General features: G+C 44.5%; 1 protein-coding gene across 1 annotated transcript in view; it reads right to left on the bottom strand.

The window, feature by feature from the left end:
- LOC147106703 (eosinophil peroxidase-like) overlaps positions 1–18,397 on the bottom strand; it is a 124,370-nt gene that overhangs the window by 58,753 nt on the left and 47,220 nt on the right. Inside the window, exons 6-11 of the mRNA XM_086008504.1 lie at positions 11,658–11,787; positions 11,345–11,551; positions 10,846–11,206; positions 9,032–9,192; positions 3,274–3,532; positions 2,551–2,721 (exon numbers count right to left, since the gene is read on the bottom strand). Coding sequence (XP_085864630.1) covers positions 2,551–2,721; positions 3,274–3,532; positions 9,032–9,192; positions 10,846–11,206; positions 11,345–11,551; positions 11,658–11,787 — 1,289 coding nt within the window. The remainder of the gene's footprint in view (positions 1–2,550; positions 2,722–3,273; positions 3,533–9,031; positions 9,193–10,845; positions 11,207–11,344; positions 11,552–11,657; positions 11,788–18,397) is intronic.

Below are 18,397 nucleotides of genomic sequence, written 5' to 3' on the forward strand. Positions count from 1 at the left end.
ACACTGCAGTCAGACCTGACTCCCCTTTTGACATCATGCGGACTGCAGGCCAGTCCAGCGTGATTTTCTCTAGCCACGCACGTCCCAGTAGCGATGGGTAATTTCCCTTTACCACATATAGTGGCAGTTTTGCAGTCTGTCCGTTCAATTTAACTGTCACCTCAATGGCGCCTCTCATGGCCACAGGTTCGCCGGTATACATCTTTAGCACAATGTTTGTTGGCTGAAGGGTAAGATGCTTTAGCATTTTGTTGTAGACAGTGTCTGAAACAAGGGACACAGCCGTGCCTGTGTCCACCTCCATCCGCACTGATTGCCCCTCCACCAGTGGTGACACCCAGTAGCCATTTGAACCACCTCCAACCGTCAGTATGTGCACCTCTTCCTACTCAGAGGTGTCGCTCCCCTCTGTTTTGCTTGCTCCATCATACTGTACTGAATGAACACTCTTTTTCCGCTCTTGTCCAAATACAGACATTTTGCTTTCATGCTTCCCAGCTCTGTCTGTTCTTTTATTACCTCTACAGGCGCGTTCAATGTGACCTTTTTTGCCACAATTTTGGTATTCCAGCTCCGTACACCAGCAGTCATTAGCGTGATGGCCCGTTTTCCCACAATGGTAACATGTGCCGTTCCGCGCACCTTTAGGCTCAGACGGCACCTTGTGAACTCTCCCTGTTGAACTCAACTGGTGAGCCTCCTTTTCCGCCATCTCCATGGAGACACTAACTTCAATGGCCTTTTCAAGAGTAAGGTTGTCCTCAGTAAGAAGGCGCTTCTGTGTGGCTGCACTTTGCAGACCACACACAAGTCTGTCTCTAATGGTGTCATTCAACACCTCCTTGAACTCACAGTGTTCTGACAACCTTTTTAAAGCAGCAATAAACATCATCACTGATTCCCTCTCCTCTTGATTCCGTTCATGAAATCTAAATCTCTCAGCAATAACCAGAGGTTTTGGTGAAAAATGCGCTCCAAGAATTTCCACTAGTTGCTTATATGTTTTAGTTCCTGGCTTATCTGGCTGCACAAGGCTGCGAAGTAAATTGAATGTCTTCGGCCCCATTACACTCAAAAACGTAGGCACAACCTTTTCGTTTGCCACCGCATTCTCCAAAACAAAATAGTCAAAACGTTCCGTATAAGTGCTCCATTGCTCCACATTTTCATCAAAATCACCGATGTTTCCTAATATAGTAGCCATCTCACGTTTCAAATTAAAATTTCTGTTTACTCACTGCACCCGTAACGTTAATGTGATGCTGCAATCTCTGTTCCGAGTGTTTTGTAGTCGAAAACAAGAAAGTTCCCACAACGCAGATTCATCCGATCCTCGTCACCACTTTATTGTGTCGGTACCTTTCTATCTAGACACAATTAGAACTCAGAAACCAGAGATTCAAACATGAAGTGCTTTATTCAGGAAGGAAAGGAATGTTCTGGAGATTTCCGAACAACGAGAGCTAAACTTAACCAAGAGAACATCCAACCATGTATCTGCTGTGACAGCGCCACCACAGGTGGGAGGAGAACACACAATACATAACATATAGGATGATTTTTTTGTTGCTAACACAGCTTTTCTGGTCTCTGCATGTTGAAGGAAATGCCCCTACTTTTCTCAGATCAGTTTTTATAGCCGTAGCATGACACCTCATTACCACACAAAATCTCAAGCCTTCACTTCAAGCATGATACTGCAGTACAACTGAGCTGTGGTCACTCACTGGGAACCCCAGTGGAGCATGAGAAATTTGACTCTCTGCTGATTTTTAATCTGCAAATGTGGATAAGCAGACTCTGAATCTAAAACATTGACTGTCTCTGTAAAAGGTGGACGCTTGGCAAGCGTGCTGATATTTTTCAAATAACGGCGACCTTTGAAATAGTTGGTCCTTTGCCACAACAGTTTATACCAAGATGCTTGGTATTCAGGTTTGATCCCTGGTCTGTATTAAATGAGCTCATCTCGACTGGAGCTGTCATGAGAGGCTACAGTTGGCCCCGTGTCCCTGAGCTGGACAAGGGGAAAAAATCTGTCGGACTTCACTTGTGATTGTGATCCAGCAACTGCTGGAAAGTACATGTATGTGGGCGCTGGGCTAGAACAGGATCAGGCTTCACCATGATTCCTCCGCTATACCTTCCCAAGGCCCATGCATGAAGAATGGTCACTTTAGCAAAGTACCAGAAGGCTTCTGGTTCCTAGCACAATGTTTAGGAGAGAAGAGGAGGAAATGGGGAAACAATTAAAGGGGAGGGGAAACAAATATAATTTAATTAACTGCACATTGATCCCAGATATAGATACAGATCATCTTAACGACTGGTGCAGCTCCAAGCTTGAACTTCCAACTCACGCCTTTATTATATTTACAATGGCCTAAGATATCAATTTTGGACATGTAGGATCACACAGCCCAGCACCTAATATACCAAAATAAACTGGAATGCTAGATAAACATTGATGTTGCTTTGCAATGTCATTGACGAGTGGTGGCCTTGTTCCTGCCCTCTGTGTATGTACCCTGTTTGTGTGGTGATACTCACTCGGTAGCCCATGATCCCTCCCTCGCTGAAGGTTCAGTGCTGCCAGATCTAACGCTAAGGATCCCTTAGGCTGAAACAACTTTTCCGTCAGCTCTTCCGGCATCATCTGTGTTTGTGTTTGAAGCTTGGCAGAGTTTAGTACAACTCCTCGGATGATGGGGTCAATTCCTCCTGCAGTACAACACAATAACCTGGGTTAGAATATGGGAGAACATGAGTGATGCTGAAACAGAGGAATTTTCACTTTTACTGCTGGGCGGAAAGCAGGCGGTAGTGGATTGGCCTCCCATTTTACAGAACACCCGATACAGACCAGGAAGGCCGCAGGTTCAATCCCTGTTCTATTCTGAATAGGCAGATCTTAGCTGAAATTGGTGTTATAATGAGCTTCAATGCCTCAGGGTCAAGGAGGGGGAAAATCAGCCAATCTTGCTGATGCTGATTGCCATCTAATGAGTCCTGTTGGAAAGCATAATTTGAATTCTGGATGGGCAGAGGATTGAGCCTGGCCTATTGATACTCTCTATGCAGGCTTACAGATGAAACATGGTAGTTTGAGTAAAGAGCCACAAAGCTGGCAGAACCTGTGGAACCAAACAGCATGAAGAGGAGGGGCAAGTGATAAACCTAACGTTAATGGATTTCCCTCTCAGTGTATTGGCCCGGTGATAGATAAACTTGTTGTTATAGTGCATGCCTTGAAATGGGCAGCACTGTTCTTACCTTCTTCTATAATTCTCCAGGGAGAGAAGAACGACTTGTGCAGAGAAATGCTGGGGTAGGCAGGGTTCTCTCTGTAATTCTCATCCAGTCGGAACAGTATTGGGTGGATGGTAACGTGAGCAAAACGAAACGCTGCTGTGGCAAATACATTAGAAATCCGGGGATCAACTGTTTCATCATAGCCACTGTAGGGAGGGAGGTGCTGCTTTGTAGCCTCTGGCCCAAGGATTTTAGGTACATAATCCTTCCAGTTTATAATCTGTGTGGAGAGAAAGGGAAGTTCTAGTCACACCTCTCAAGCCATTTACCAGCACAAAAGTATATGTATGCTGAAAACAAAATGGCTTCTCGATAGCATTAATCTAGACCTGAATTTGAGTTGATGTCAATTTCTGCTGGCACTAATCTATATCTCCATTTATAATGATCTGGAGCTCTGCTTGTATCCTTAGACCTTTATTTCTCCATCTTCATTTGCACTGTCCTAGATCTCTGTTATTTCTGACCTTGATATGTTGGCATTGATTTAGGTCTACAGTGGTTCTGACCTAGACAGATGTTTGGCACAAATTTACATCTCTGCTTGCATTAACTTAAAGTTAGCTTAGCGTTTGCATTGATTTGCTGTTCAATTTACAGTGGCCTAGATCTGAATTTACATTGATGTAGATCTCCATTGGCACAGACCGTTGCTGGTACTGCCCCAGCTCTCCCTTGACACTGACCTTAATCTCCACTAGCTCTATCAAATGTCTGCGTGGCAATAATCTAGACTTCGATTTCTGTTTGCAGCTGTAATGGGTCTACAAACTAGGTAGTAAATGTCACACTTTTGAAAAATGAAGAATGTACACGTGTATATATTAACCTGAATTAAAAGAGGATAGAGTTGAATACAGATTAAATCATGGCTGTCTTGGTGAGGAGGTAGAGTAGACTTGTGCTCATTAATGACTGTGCAGCCAATCTAAAGATAAAGTTGGAGGATATTTCTAGCCATTGATTAATACGGGAAGTCAATGAATTTGATTGCTCTGGGCACTGAGATGGCTCAAAGAGTGATGGAATCTTACTCCCCAACCCCTTCTTCTTTCATTATGGCTTTGGACTTCTGGAAAATAAGCCACAGGCGGAAGGGGTGAAAACCATCTTTACAGTTGGATTGACAAGCTACATGATAGAGTTCTGGGAGAACAAAGTATAATTCCAGATTTAGTTTCAAACTGGGGCCTTTCTGCTTCAACCAGGGACGATGCTCCTGCTTTTGATAGCCTGAAGTTCGATGGATATGGCCCCCTGAGTATGGGCTGGTGGGGTAACACTGAGTATAATCCTGGTCTCTTATGTGGTTATTTGAATTTAAATTGCTCAATTATGTGCAATGTGTTGCCTGATGAATAGGCCATTTGTTAAGATTGGTTCCGGCACTGTGAAAAAGGCTGGTCTGTAGGCTGGACTCTGTTTTAAATTGCTTTTCATTTGTCTAAATAAACTGCTTTTGTTTTATCCAAATATGACATTGTACACACTCTTCCACCTCCTTGCCTCCTCACTTTGTTGAAATCAAGACTCATCAGATTGCTTCCGACTCTAACTCATTCTTGACCAGGACCAGGACCAGGACCGTAAAATTGTAGAACACCTCACCTCCCCTAGTCTTCCCTTCATCCTACAATCTACAGGCTTTTAAAACTCGAGCTTGGCTTCACGTCACTGCTCCTTCCTGATTTATCTTGTCTTCTCTCCTATGCTTTTCAACCATAGTGGTGTCCTGCACTATAGACCTTGGTCCTTCACAAGATCACAGATACTTATGGACGAGGAAGGCCATTCAGCCCATCATATTGAATCCACTCCCCAAACTGCTGCATCTAAATGATTCCAAGGTTTTCACCTCCACTATTCTGTCTGGGAGTCTGTTCCAAATGCTGATCACTCTGTGAGTGAAGAAGAATTTCCTAATATCAGTCCTAAAGTTACCTTTTACTAATTTGAACCTTTGTCCCATTGTCCTACACCCGTAGTTTAATTGAACCTTTTCCATACTATTACCTGTCTTATCTAACTCTATAAGATTACTTCTCAACATTGTATTGGCTGTGTTGGTTGCTGCTCTGCATTGGTTGATTATGTTGAGTGTCAGGTCTATTAAGACTCCTAGATCGGTTTCAACTTCATCCTTTGCTATTTCAACACAATATAGAGTATGCATGTCACTTATTGTTCCTCCCTATGTGCAGTATATTACATTTATTTGCATTACATTTCATCTGTCATTGTTTGGCCCACTCATATATTTTATTGATGTCATTCTGTCATTTCTGGGCTGTCTCCTTTGATTACACGGCTTTTTTAAATTTGGTATTGTCTGCAAATTTGATTACTTTGCATTGAGTTTCTGATTGAAGTAATTGATGTAATTAGAAGCCGTGGTGGTCCCAAAATCTGAGGCCTGGGACACCCCACTCAATACTTACCCGCACCCCACATGACTCCTCTAACCAGTACCTGTTGGTTTCTACCCTTGTGCCAATTACCTATCCATTCCCAAATTCTACCTTGAGGATTCCTAAAGTACACCTGTTGTCTTAGTGTTGCAGAATGTATAGTTTCAGGAATAGAAAATAAGTTTTCTCACAACGTTGGCAGTTAAAGAAGATTTGCTTATAGGGGAAAGCTCATCATAAGAACCCTTTTGACAGTCAAACTATTCTAAAGAAGTGCAATTACCCTTAACTGTGATTCTTTTCCTTGCCTCCTTTTTCTATTCATTTAATGTGCTTCCTCGTTTCCGTATAAATTTCTGATTTTTTTTGTCCTCCTGTTGAAATTTAGCCCAATTGTGCATCTTTACCATCTTGTGGTTGTGTAGTCCTATTTTTTTGACCCTTGAGCTGGTTAAATTTAGAAAATTCAACTAACCACAAAAAACTCAATTAATCTCCCTGAAAAAGCTCAGCACAAGGAGGAATGGGCAAGTACACAAGTTACCAGAAGGCAATTGGCAGCTGTGGAACCAAACTACAGCACAAGCCAGTGCCTTCTGGCGAGGAGCGAAGAAAACTGGGAGAACAAAAAGCAGAAACTGTCCAAACGAGGGATCTGAAAAATAACAACATTTTGATGCATTTATTGTACTTTTACCACATATTTTGGATGAGAAAATGTGCTGAGCAGATTTTAAAAGATATGCCTATGAGATGTGGATTCAACAGTTATAAACTATATGTAAAACAATTAGTGGTGTACATTGCATAATGGAAAAATCAATGAAGTCCCTTGGTGCAGTGTAGATTTGAATGTAGACTACACTTGAGCGTGGCATGTTCTTCTTAGGCAGTCCCTCGGAACCGAGGATGACTTGCTTCCACATTAAAAATGAGCTTGCAGGTGACTGATTAGTCCAATGCGGAACCTACAGTCTCTGTCACAGGTGGGGCAGACAGTGGTTGAAGGGGCGGGTGGGTGGGGTGCTTGGGTTGACGTGCGCTCCTTGCGCTGCCTGCGCTTGGCTTCCACTTGCTCCCGGCGAAGAGACTCGAGGTGTTCGGCGCCTTCCCGGATGCTTCTCCTCCACTTTGTGTGGTCTTGGGCCAGGGATTCCAAGGTGTCGGTGGGGTTGTTACACTTTTTCAAGGCGGCTTTGAGGGTGTCCTTGAAGCGTTTCCTCTGCCCACCTGGGGCTCTCTTGCCGTGCCGGAGCTCCGAGTAGAGCGCTTGTTTTGGAAGTCTCGTATCGGGCATGTGGACAATATGACCCATCCATCGGAGCTGATTGAGCGTGGTCAGAGCTTTGATGCTGGGGATGTTGGCCTGAGCAAGAACACTGACGTTGGTGCGCCTATCCTGCCAATGGATTTGCAGGATCTTGCGGAGGCAGCGTTGGTGGTACCTCTCCAGTGCTTTGAGGTGCCTGCTGTACATGGTCCATGTCTCTGAGGCATACAGCAGGGCAGGTATCACTGCTGCCCTGTAGACCATGAGCTTAGTGTCGGGTTTGAGGTCCTGGTCTTCAAACACTCTCTTCCTCAGGCAACCGAAGGCTGCACTGGCACACTGAAGGCGGTGTTGGACTTCGTCGTCGACATCTGTCCTTGTTGACAGTAGGCTCCCGAGGTATGGAAAGTGGTCCACGTTGTCCAAGGCCTTGTCGTGGACTTTGATAATCGGGGGGCAGCACTGTGTAGCGGGGGCAGGTTGGTAGAGGACCTTTGTCTTACGGATGTTTAGTGCAAGGCCCATGCTCTCGTATGCTTCGTGGCATGTAGCAGTGTATTAACAGTTAAGAACAGAGATTCCTGAAGGCCCAGAAAACACTCCTCTCCAGTGCTGTTTGTTATTAGTCTGGATTTCTTCGAAGGTTGAGTACATGTCATGAATTTGTAGATGGCTCTAACTGTTTAGCAGGAAGCTTTCTTAATTTGCCAATTACAGGCTTTGATGAGACTTATCAATAGCAACCAACCATTTTAATAGCCACTTTGGCCCATAAGAAAATCAGTTGCATTTACGTCCGTTCCTATTACTATGCTTGTTTTACAAGCTAAATGTGGTCACAATTGAGTGAACTAATTGTAGACTGGATGTACTGTTTTCTCAAGCCTTTCCTTTGTTGCAGGGAAAAGGTGCTGACACAATCGCCTTTTATCTGCAGTACCTCAAATGCAACTTCCACACAAGCTTAACTTTTATATTCGTGCCAACAGCCAGGTTGATTAAAAAGGCAACTCCAGGGAATATTGGCAATTAAAAACATGGTTCTTAACAGTAAAGGCATCATGTTTACCATGGTAGGCTTTGCAAATGAAGACCGGAAAGCTCTGGAACCTGGCTGACGGATAGATTTGTTTATTCTGTAGCCCCATACACTCATTTATTGAGTTCACTCCTACTGAATACTGTAATCAAAAAATATGTAATTTTTTGGGCAGGCATTGAGTGAAGCACTTTGCAACATGTCATAGGAGAACAAGTTTGTTCAAAGGTGTAAAGAAGAGTTCCTAGCCCCTAATAAAACTACACTTAAAATAACAAATGTTTCTGGAACTTCTTTTGCTTTCTTATGATATGTCGTGTTCGTTGCCTATGTGACTTCTTCATTTTGAATATTTCTTGGTTAACTGTGATGAAATCTACTACATTCTGATTTTCTGGTAAAAATTCTCTGTACCCATCTTAGTTTAAGGAACAATGGCTCAGAATTTCCTAGGAGCTGCTCCCACTGCCGTAACTTCATCGGACATGGGCCGGAAACCCCGCTCCGGCCCACTGAAAGGAGCTGCTCTCTCTTATGGTGCACATGTCCCGCCCCACCCCACCCCAAAACCACAGATAGTTGGCAATTATGCTTCTGGTACAGAATGTTACGACAGACATTACGTAAATGTAAGTGTTGTTATTTTGTTTCAGTTAGGTTTACACAACTTTTATATGATGAATCACGTAATTCTATTCATTGGCACAGAAACTGTGGCTAGTCAGTTGGAAAACAGATTTGCAATGCAGTCTTGTCATGATCATTAGCTACAAATATGTTGTATTTGGCATTGGAGGAAGCGTCTTCACTGAGGCAGTTCTCAGGCACCTCTTAAAGGCCTGGTTCAAGAGCAGCTTAGACGTAAGCATTGAAGAAGCTCACATAGCTACAATCTTGGACGGAATTGGTGCATGGACTATAGAGAGCTTAGTAAAAGCGTTAAAGAAATTTCTTGAAATGTAAAGGGATACCTATCTCGCCAATACCAATCCTCTCCCTTACCTGGTGGTAGGCTCCCATGATTTTCCGTGCCTCCTGGTACAGGGTCTCTCCACTCCAGTGCGGGTTCAGCTGGTGTAGTTCTGTCACTATTTGGTTGTGCTCTCGTAAGAAGATAGTGTGTAGTGCCTGCATCCCTAAATGTTCGTTTGCTCGGGAATCTCCTGCATAGTAAAAGAAAATTTAAAAATTGCATGGAGTTCAAATTCTCAAGTATTGCAGAAACTGGGCGGTCTTGCTGCAGAGTGTCTATTCTGTTGCTGCAGTGCTGCAGAATTTGGATGGGATTGGTGCAGAAACTGGCCTTAAAAGTTACTGAAATATTCTATAGGCCCTGGTTATTCCTGACCTGGGTGTGCTTGGTGCTGGGGTGTTGACAGTCAGTGCCTCAAATGGAAAGTGTGCAATTCCCCAACACTAATATTCACACACAAGTTTCCAAAAAGTATAAAACAATTTGCATTATTTATAGTTATAAATTCTTTGGGCCTTATTTTCAGGCCTATGGGCGTAAAGGTTCTTGGGTAACTCTGTACCGTTATCTTCAAGCAGGAAATCTAATTTCTGACAGTGGGATGCAAGTTGAAGTTTTCAAATTTACAAAGAGCTAGTTCCGACTCCAATCCGTTCTGGCCTGACCTGATAAAAGTGCTGCTCACATCCATCGCCTGAGTCTTGCCTCATGTAATGGTCATGTATTGTTAACTGCTAGTTTTCCCCCTCCACCCCCCCATCCTTTTTATGCTAATCTTCTGTGATTAGGAGATGACATTTTGGCATCAATTTAGTCCTATAGTTATCTATCAAAATCTTAACCTAGAAACATAGAGGGTGGTATCTCCACAAACTGGCCTCTACACCTAGAGCACCAGCAATGGTAGTGCTGCTACCCAGGTAAGAGTTAAAGGAAGGAAAGAAAGAGAAGCTGCAAATTTGTGTATGAAAATTAGGCAAAAGAACTGCCAACATTGGCCAAAGTTTAAGAGATACATTCTCAATCAACAGCAATGACACAGCTTACATTTAAATATATTTGCAGGGTGAAGGCACCAAGCCAGTAATGTATTCAAAATAAGGAACTGTCACTCCTTATGAATGACACTTGGCAGATCTAGAAATGCAGGGAGAAATGCCTTTGAATCCCTGGACTGAAAGAACAAGGGGAGAAAAGACCTAAAAGAATCAGGAGGACAGCATTAAATAAAGTTCTTGAAGAAAGAGGTGATACAGAAGAGCCACCTGGGTGGTTAATGATCAAGAAAGAACTTTGAAGAGAAGGTTACGTAGTTCAGGAGAAAGGAGAGTAGTTACATCACAGAATAAAGGGCAAAGAATGGTTGCTTCAAGGTATCTTTTTAAGGACCTTTTAAGAAGGTTGGCACGAGATGGTAGAAAGAAACAATTTTGGAAGGAACTTGAGAAGGAACATGGGAATCTGCCAGGAACTGAGGAATCAAGGACGAGAATAGGGCAAAGAATCACAGAATGGCATTTCTGCAGAAAACACTGGACCCAACTTTTTATGGTTACATGAGACTTTACTACCCAGTTCTGTACATATTCATATCTTGAATTTCTGCTTAATAAAGCCTCTATTTTCTTTCATAAATCAATCTCGAATTCTTTGTGTCATCAGTGATGGAGATTCAAGTCTCTGTGTTGTGAAACACAGCTGTTGTACATATTTTCTCCTCCTCCTCTCCTCCCGGTATTATTAAATATCTTTCAAATACAATGGCGTATCTCTACTTTTAGTCCCTCTCCCTTTCACATTACAATGATAAGTTTGTGGTACTCATGCCCTGTTGTGGATTTACCTGCCAGGAAACATGCAATGTCTGACTTGTTTGCGCTGAGGGAGTGGTCTCTGGTCAGCGCGCAGGGGTTTTGAAGCTTCTTGCTCATGAAGGGTAGGTAGGCTAGACCATTGTCCGAATACTCCTGGTTAATCGCCAGGTACCCGAGATCATTGGTAAGGTTTCTCAGTTTCCGTGCCAGGGAGTCTGTGCTCCCGTAAACCATGCTGGCATCCACGAGGGAAGTGATGCTGTTTAGTTGCTCCCTGGGACGGAGCTCTCCTGTGAAGATTCCAGACTCACCGCTACCACATGCTGGCGCTGAGCGGAAGAACGGCATGCACCTCTCGCTGTCACAGGCACGCGGGTCATCATCCGGGATCTGCAAAACATCCGGGTCTAATCAGACAATGGACGAGAGTTCAAATATCACATCAAAGCTACAGCAGCGATCAAAAATGATTCAGGGGCAGCCGGGAAGCAAAGTGAAAAATAGGTGTGATGCAGGGCAGATACTTGCCTGTATTGGGAAGCATGGGCTTTTGTTGTGACACGATGATGAACAGTCACTGCTGTCGATAAAGGAAGAGGTGCTGGCACTTTGTGGCGTCAGGTCCATGTCGTGGTCAATCCACTGCCCCCATTCTACCAAAATGTGGGCGTAACTGCTGTCCAGAGAAATGTTCTCGTTGCAGGTGTACAGGATTGCAGTCGACACCGTCCTGGCCTGGAAATAACCAAGAGAATCGTTAAGCTCAAAAATCTTTCTCGCTTCTGTTACAGCACGATCACCTCTAAACACCCACCTCACCTCAGCCTGCCCCGCTACATACCAGTGGTAAGGGGAACCCATTATATGCCTTGGTTTCGACCCATCCTTTTGGAAGTGAGAACCCATCATCATACTCCGGAGGTAGCCATCGAACATATGGGACGTTAGCCGCTCCCCACTGGGAATGCTGTCTAGAGTCAGAGAAAACAGATTGAATTGTCATTCATTTGTGATGAGCAGATGTTTGGAGAACTGTAACTGAGGGTAGAGTTAATGGTAATGCTGCCTCCTCACAATCTCTGGGAACAAACTACATTTGCAAAGTAACACGTCTATTAATGGGGACATACTTATACGTACTTGTTAATCAACACACGGCAAGAGCTAATGGCCCAGAATTTGCGGTCAGCGGCGAAGCATAGGCGTTTGCCGCTGGTCCCGAAGAAAGCTGCCCACAAAGATCTCGTGATCTCTGTGGCGAGAAGTTTGCCTTTTTCGATGTGCAATTGAGGTCAGTGTAGTATAGTGGAAATCCCTAGTGTGATGCTGCTGTGACGGCAACAAGCTGTCTAAGCAGCCAATCACAATGCTGAATTCTCAGACTGCGAACCAGGAAGTGAAGAAGTTGCTTTTATTCTGACTTTTTCAAAATGTTATAGAGAGGAAAACAGAGATTGGGGCTCTCACATAGGGAGAAGCTAAACCTGAAATAAAGATGAACAAACTTTTAAAAAATATAATTTTTTTTTATGTTTCTTAAAAATTGAAAATTTTATAATGGAGCAATTTGACACTCCACAAAATTAAAATTAGTTTTACAGGGCCATAATGTTTGTTTAGCAGTCAATATGCTGTTAAAACCCCAGTAACATCTTATCCAACAAGGTCTAACTTTTAATGGGGTATTTAACAGCGATATTACGGCGGAAAAGCCCAAGTTTTCAGCAGTTTCCCTGATTTCCCTGATTACACTGATTGCCGGCTGTGGGGGGTGGGGAGGCACAGAGCAGTCAGTGTCGGAGCAGTGAATGACTGACCGCAACTTCAGGATTTCCGCGTTAGGATGCACATGCGCTACATCCTGAAGTTGCGGTCAGTTTCAAAGGAGTAATAACAGCGAACACGATTCATTTGCTGTTATTGCCCATCACAAATTCTGGGTCATTGTGAAATCTCAGCTTTGTTATGCTATGATATTTATGGCATCTAAGCAGCTGGTAAGGTCAGTAAGTCATACGCTAGGTTGGCAAATAGTAGACCAGACCTCCAGCCCAGATACTGCAAGGCTCCAGTGGCAGTGAGCACATGTCAGAAAATCAGTGGACAGGCCTGCACACCCAATGCACCTTGTGCTCTGTTCTACAGTGAAGAAAATGGTCAGCTTTCAGGAGACTGTGCTGTTAGAGAGCTTTGCAGAGGATCAGCAGCCATGGACTCGGAGGCTATCCCTGGTCTGCTAAGAGCTATCTGTCAGCCGTGGCTCAGTGGGTAGCACTCTCCAGGTGGGAGGGGCTAGGAGTGAGCCAGGTGTTACTGGTTGCCTAATTGCAGCTGGGTGTTGGAGGGAGTTTTGTAAAAAGTTGGTGGAGGGTTTTGGGGTGTTGTTTTCAGGTTTTAGGGCCTTTTTGGCCCATAAAAAACAGCCAGATGGCTGCTGAGGGGTCCGGAGTGCCGGGCCCCTCAGAGGACAATATTCCCGAGAGGAATTTTATTAGGGAAGAAACTGTGGTGGAAAGGGGAAAAAAAAGGCCCAAAGATTTGGGCCGGGACCTCAGGAGGTTTGGTAAAGAAAATACGGTGGTGATGCAGTGTGAAGTTAAGAAGATTCGAGCCTGGGATATAATCCAGGTGGTTCATGAGGACTGTGGCGAGGGAAACTGCTTTGCCTGCCGACCAAAGCCAAATGTGGGATTTGAGGTGACGGTCAGTGGCTGTGAGGAGGTGGAAAAACTGCTACTCAGTCTGAAAGTTGGTGAGAAATTCTTGGAGGTTACTCTGCTATATTCAGAGGAGGTGATGGTTTCATTTTTGAACTTGCCAGTGTACATTGAGGATGAAGTGCTGAGCAAAAAGTTGGAGTTGTGGGACATTAAAATCTGTTCTGAAATAAAGAGGAGGTACTATCCGGGAACATGGGTAGCAGATGGAACCTGGTATGTAAAGGTGCGCTTCCCAGAGGGGGTGAGGTCTTTGCCGTACAGTATGAAGTTCGAGACACTGGAAGGAGTGCAGTACTTTCGTGTGCTGCATGATAACCAAGTAAAGTGTGCTACTATTGTCTGGGACATGACCATCTCGTAAGAAACTGTCCAGATTTGTATTGTTACAATTGCGGTGAGTCAGGACATATCGCTCGGAGCTGCAAGGCGGAGAGCTGTGGGGTGTGTCACAAAGGCCCCACCCGCTGTGAGTGTGTGGCAGAAGGGAGCAATATGAGTGATGAGGAGATGGGAGAAGGAGAAGGAGATGAGAGTGGAATGGCCGGAGGAGCGGTGCAGTCGGAGGACACAGCCGGTAAAATGAAGGAGAAAGGAGCACAGGAAGAGGCAGAGGATGGCGGAGCGGAGGACGGGATGGAGATGGCGGAAAACACGCTGAGTGCTGTGGAGGGGAACAAAGACAGCAGCGGGCAGCAAGGGTCGAGTGCAGACTTGAGCCTTAGTGCAGTTTGGCTCCCCCGGGGAGTCTGGTGGCTGCGGGAGGAGAGGAGGCGGGAGCGGGGTGTGTGGTGGATGTGGGTGCTCCGGGGAGAGGCGGGGAGTCGGATATCTTGGTGAGCGGGAGGGGGCAGGACGGGGAGAGGGAGCAAGAGGCAGGAGCCTTAAAGGGACAGCAGGATCGGATCGGCGAGATAGAGACGTCAGAAGGGAACAATTTAGGTGCGCCATTGTCCCGTGGAGAGAGGGAACAGGGTGCAAGGGTCAGAGGTGGAGATGTGGTCGAAGGGAGCGGCACAGTGGGAGAAACTGCGATAGCAGGAAGACTCTCTATGGGAGATGAAGTATCTGACGGGGAGCAGGATTATGTATCGGACGGGGAGCAGGCACAGGGGGTTGCAGAAGAGCTTGAGTGTGAATTAGAGGGGGACAGAGACATGGAAGTCGGGGATGGGGTGGCATCATGTGGAAAGGGAAAGGTTAGTGAGGGGCAGAAGGAGGGAGGCAGGGCAGCTCCTGGGCCCAAACTTAATGCAAGGAAGAGGCTGAAACAGCAGGGAAAGTTTAAACAGGAGGGGAAAAAGAGTCGGAGGCTGCAGGAAAAAGCAACAGCTGCCCAAGAAGTTGGGAAGGAGCATGTGAGGAGGGAAGGGCCAGAGATTAAATGATGGGGAGATTATCAGGCATACTTCCCTTCTTTGGAGCCATGATTACATTGGTCTCGATTAATGTGAACGGACTGAGGGGCGAGAAGAAATTGCAGCAGTTGTTGCGCAGGGTTTTAAAGGTACGGACTTGTTGGGTCTGCAAGAAACCTTTTGGGATGAGGATATCCTAGAAAGAGTTCAGAAGGTTTGGAAGGGAGAGGTGTTTGCGAGTTGTGCAAACAATAACTGTAGAGGGGTGGCTGTTTTGGTGAGTCCGTCCATAAAAGAGAACGTTGCCTTGATGGACAAGGACGCTGAGGGGAGATTTTTACGGCTAAGGGTAAAAATGGAGGGATTTAATTGCGATCTCTTTAATATCTATGCACCGAACGACCATTGCAAGTGTCGCAAGTTTTTTCGGGGGTTATTCACTGAAGCGGCAGAGGTGGAAAATCCTTATGGAGGGACCGGAACCCCATAAAAAGGGAGTTCTCCAGATCAGGTTGGGTGGGTGATGTTTTAAAACAGAGCCAAATAGATTTTGTGTTAATGCGGGAAGGGTTAAGTTCTGAGGTGATGGAGATTTATTATAAAAAAGTATTTTTTAGTGATCACTCGGCTTTGGTTCTTAGAATTAGGAACAGCAGAGTTAAGATCGGTTCAGGGGTGTGGATTTTAAACAATCAATACCTGAAAGAAGTTGCTTATAAAGAAGGGATTATAAATATAATAAAGGATGCTCGGAAGGAACCTTTGTTCTTGAAAGAAAGAAGCGTTTGGTGGGATAATTTCAAATATGAGGTAAAAGTTTTTTCGGTACATTATGGGAAAAAGAGGGCGGCAGCTAACCAGCATCAAGAAGAGAATATAAATAAAAGGTTTACGGATGTCTGTAAAGCAGTTGACGGAGGGGATAAGGGAGCGGAGACTAAGTTCCGGGTGCTAAAGGAAGAGTGGGAATTACTGCAAGCTGAAAAATGCAAGGGGGCCATTCTCCATGCAAAGGCTAGAGATGCATTGGAGGGCAAAAGATGCACTAGATATTTTCTAGAGCAAGAAAAGCTGCGACAGAGATTATCGTTAACTGAAGAGTTGAAGGTTGGGGAGAAGATCATTCATGAAAGTGGGAAGATTTTAAAGGCGGCTAGCAGCTTTTATCAAGAGTTATATACTAAAGAAGACATTTCCAATTTGGCGATGGAGAAGGTTACTGCTTTTATTGAAGAGGGTTTAAAGGAGGATGAGAGAAGCATGTGTGACAAATAAGTAGGATTAGCGGAAATAAAAGTAGCAATAAGTGGAATGAAGGGGGGGAAAAGCCCAGGGTCCGATGGACTAAGTGCAGAATTTTATAAAGAATTTTGCGAGATTTTAAGTCCATTGCTCTTAGAAGCTTTAAAGGAAATTAAAATTGAGGGAAGCCTGGCCCCATCTATGAGGAGAGGGATCATAAGCTTAGCTTATATAAAAATAAAGGGGATAGACGGGATCTGAAGAATTGGAGGCCCATCACATTATTAAATGTGGATTATAAGATCTTGGCGAGGGTTATGGCAAATCGTTTGAAGGAGGTGTTACCGCAGATAGTTTGGCCCTCTTAGTCCTATGGAGTCATAGGCCAGGACATCGCAGACTCTGTGGTCTCAATCCGAGATGCGATAGAGCTCATGGAAGAGAGTGGGAGGGAGGCTTATGTATTAAAGATAGATCAAGAGAAAGCTTTTGATAGGGTCTCTCATGAGTTTTTATTGAAGGTTTTGGAAGCATTTGGTTTCAAGGAAAATTTCATTCAGTGGATAAGGATTTTTTATTCAAACATATTTAGCTGTGTTAAATGTAATGGTTTTTTATCCAAATATTTTCTGATACAGAGATCAGTGAGGCAGGGTTGTCCCCTGTCCCCATTGTTGTACACATTGGTAGCAGAACCATTAGGTTACATGATGCGAAAGAAACAAGGTGTAGTTGGGATTGTGGTCCCCAGTTCTGGGCTGGTGTCGGTGATACACCAATATGCAGATGACACAACCTTAACATTGAGAAATGGGGAGTCAGTGAGGAAAGCTATGGATGTAGTGGAGGAATATTGTAGAGCTTCAGGGGCCAGAGTGAATTATAGTAAGTCCCAATGCCTGGTTGCAGGGAGGGGTAGGGGGGAATGTCCCTTTAAGGTGGTGGAGGTTTTGGAAGTTCTGGGGGTGCATATGGGGTGCAAGAAAGACAGGGATGAAGTGGATCGATTAAATTGGGAACCGAAGGTTATGAAAATTTAAAAGATTTTGGGAAGATGGGAAAGAAGGTGGTTGAAAGTGCAAGGAAGAGCGACAGTGGTGTCTGCCCTCCTGCTATCTAAGCTATGGTACTTATTGACGGTGCAGGATGTTTCTGAGTGGGTGGAAAAGTCCATCCGAGAGGCTTGTGTGAGGTTTTTATGGGAAGGGAAACCAGCCTTGGTTGCTTACAATACCATCATTGGATGGAGAAATCAGGGAGGACTCAATTTCCCAGATATTGATTTGAAGAAAAAATCCTTTAGAATCAAATGGGTGAAGAGATTTCTTCAGAAGTCAAATACAAGTTTTTGGAAGAGTTGTTTTGAGCATTTTTTTAAACGAAGTGGGATAGGAGGGCAGGGGATATTGTATATGGAATACAATAATATGTTTTTGAAATCGATTAAACTTCTCCCTAGGTTTTATAAGGGGGGTTGTAGAGACTTGGGCCCAATTTTTAAAAAGGTGTGCAGTTTATGCCCGAGGGGGCTGAGGAATTTTTAGAACAGCCCTTATTTTTGAACAGGTGGGTCAACATCGAAGGAGAGGTTTTATTTAATCAAGCTTTTATAAAAGCTGGGATTATATCTGTGAAAGATGTATTATACAAGGTGATTCCAGGTTGGTTGCCGGAAGCGATAGTGAGGGACATGGTGTGGGAGGAGGATCAGGAGGTAGAGGAAAAAGCAATAGGAATTATGTGTGAGAAGATTGTGAGGGCAATGCCACAGGATTGGATGGAAGAAATAAATGCGGAAATCTCCAAAGGAAGTAAAATGCGTCCTGCTTTTCCAAGCTTTGTACTGGAGAAAGGGGGAAAGTTGGTCCAATTTGACAACTGTAATACTCGAGATTTCTATGAGGTATTTAGAGAATGGAGATTCAAGACACCTGCTGGTCAGGGGTTTTGGCAGAGTATATAGCCACAGCTGGACTTCAACGGGATTTGGAAGGGAGTGTGGGCGAATTTTAAATGTCCAGAGTGGATTGAACTGGATTTCAAATTGGCTCATAACCGGATTTTTACCATGATGGTCTTGTGCAAGATTGGGCGAGTGGAGGCGGCAACTTGCCCAGTGTGTGGGACACGGGATGAGACTCTGTTCCATTTACTGGTGTTATGTCTGCCGTTAAATTACTTTAAGTACTATGTTCGACAGTTGTGTGAAGCTTTTTTGCTGGGTGGGGACCGAAGAGTGAGAATGGGAATCCCGTGGGACTCAA

The sequence above is a fragment of the Somniosus microcephalus genome, chromosome 15, assembly GCF_052327205.1.
Source record: "Somniosus microcephalus isolate GS21.2 chromosome 15, FLI_Smic_1.0, whole genome shotgun sequence".
In the NCBI taxonomy this organism is placed as follows: Eukaryota; Metazoa; Chordata; class Chondrichthyes; order Squaliformes; family Somniosidae; genus Somniosus; species Somniosus microcephalus.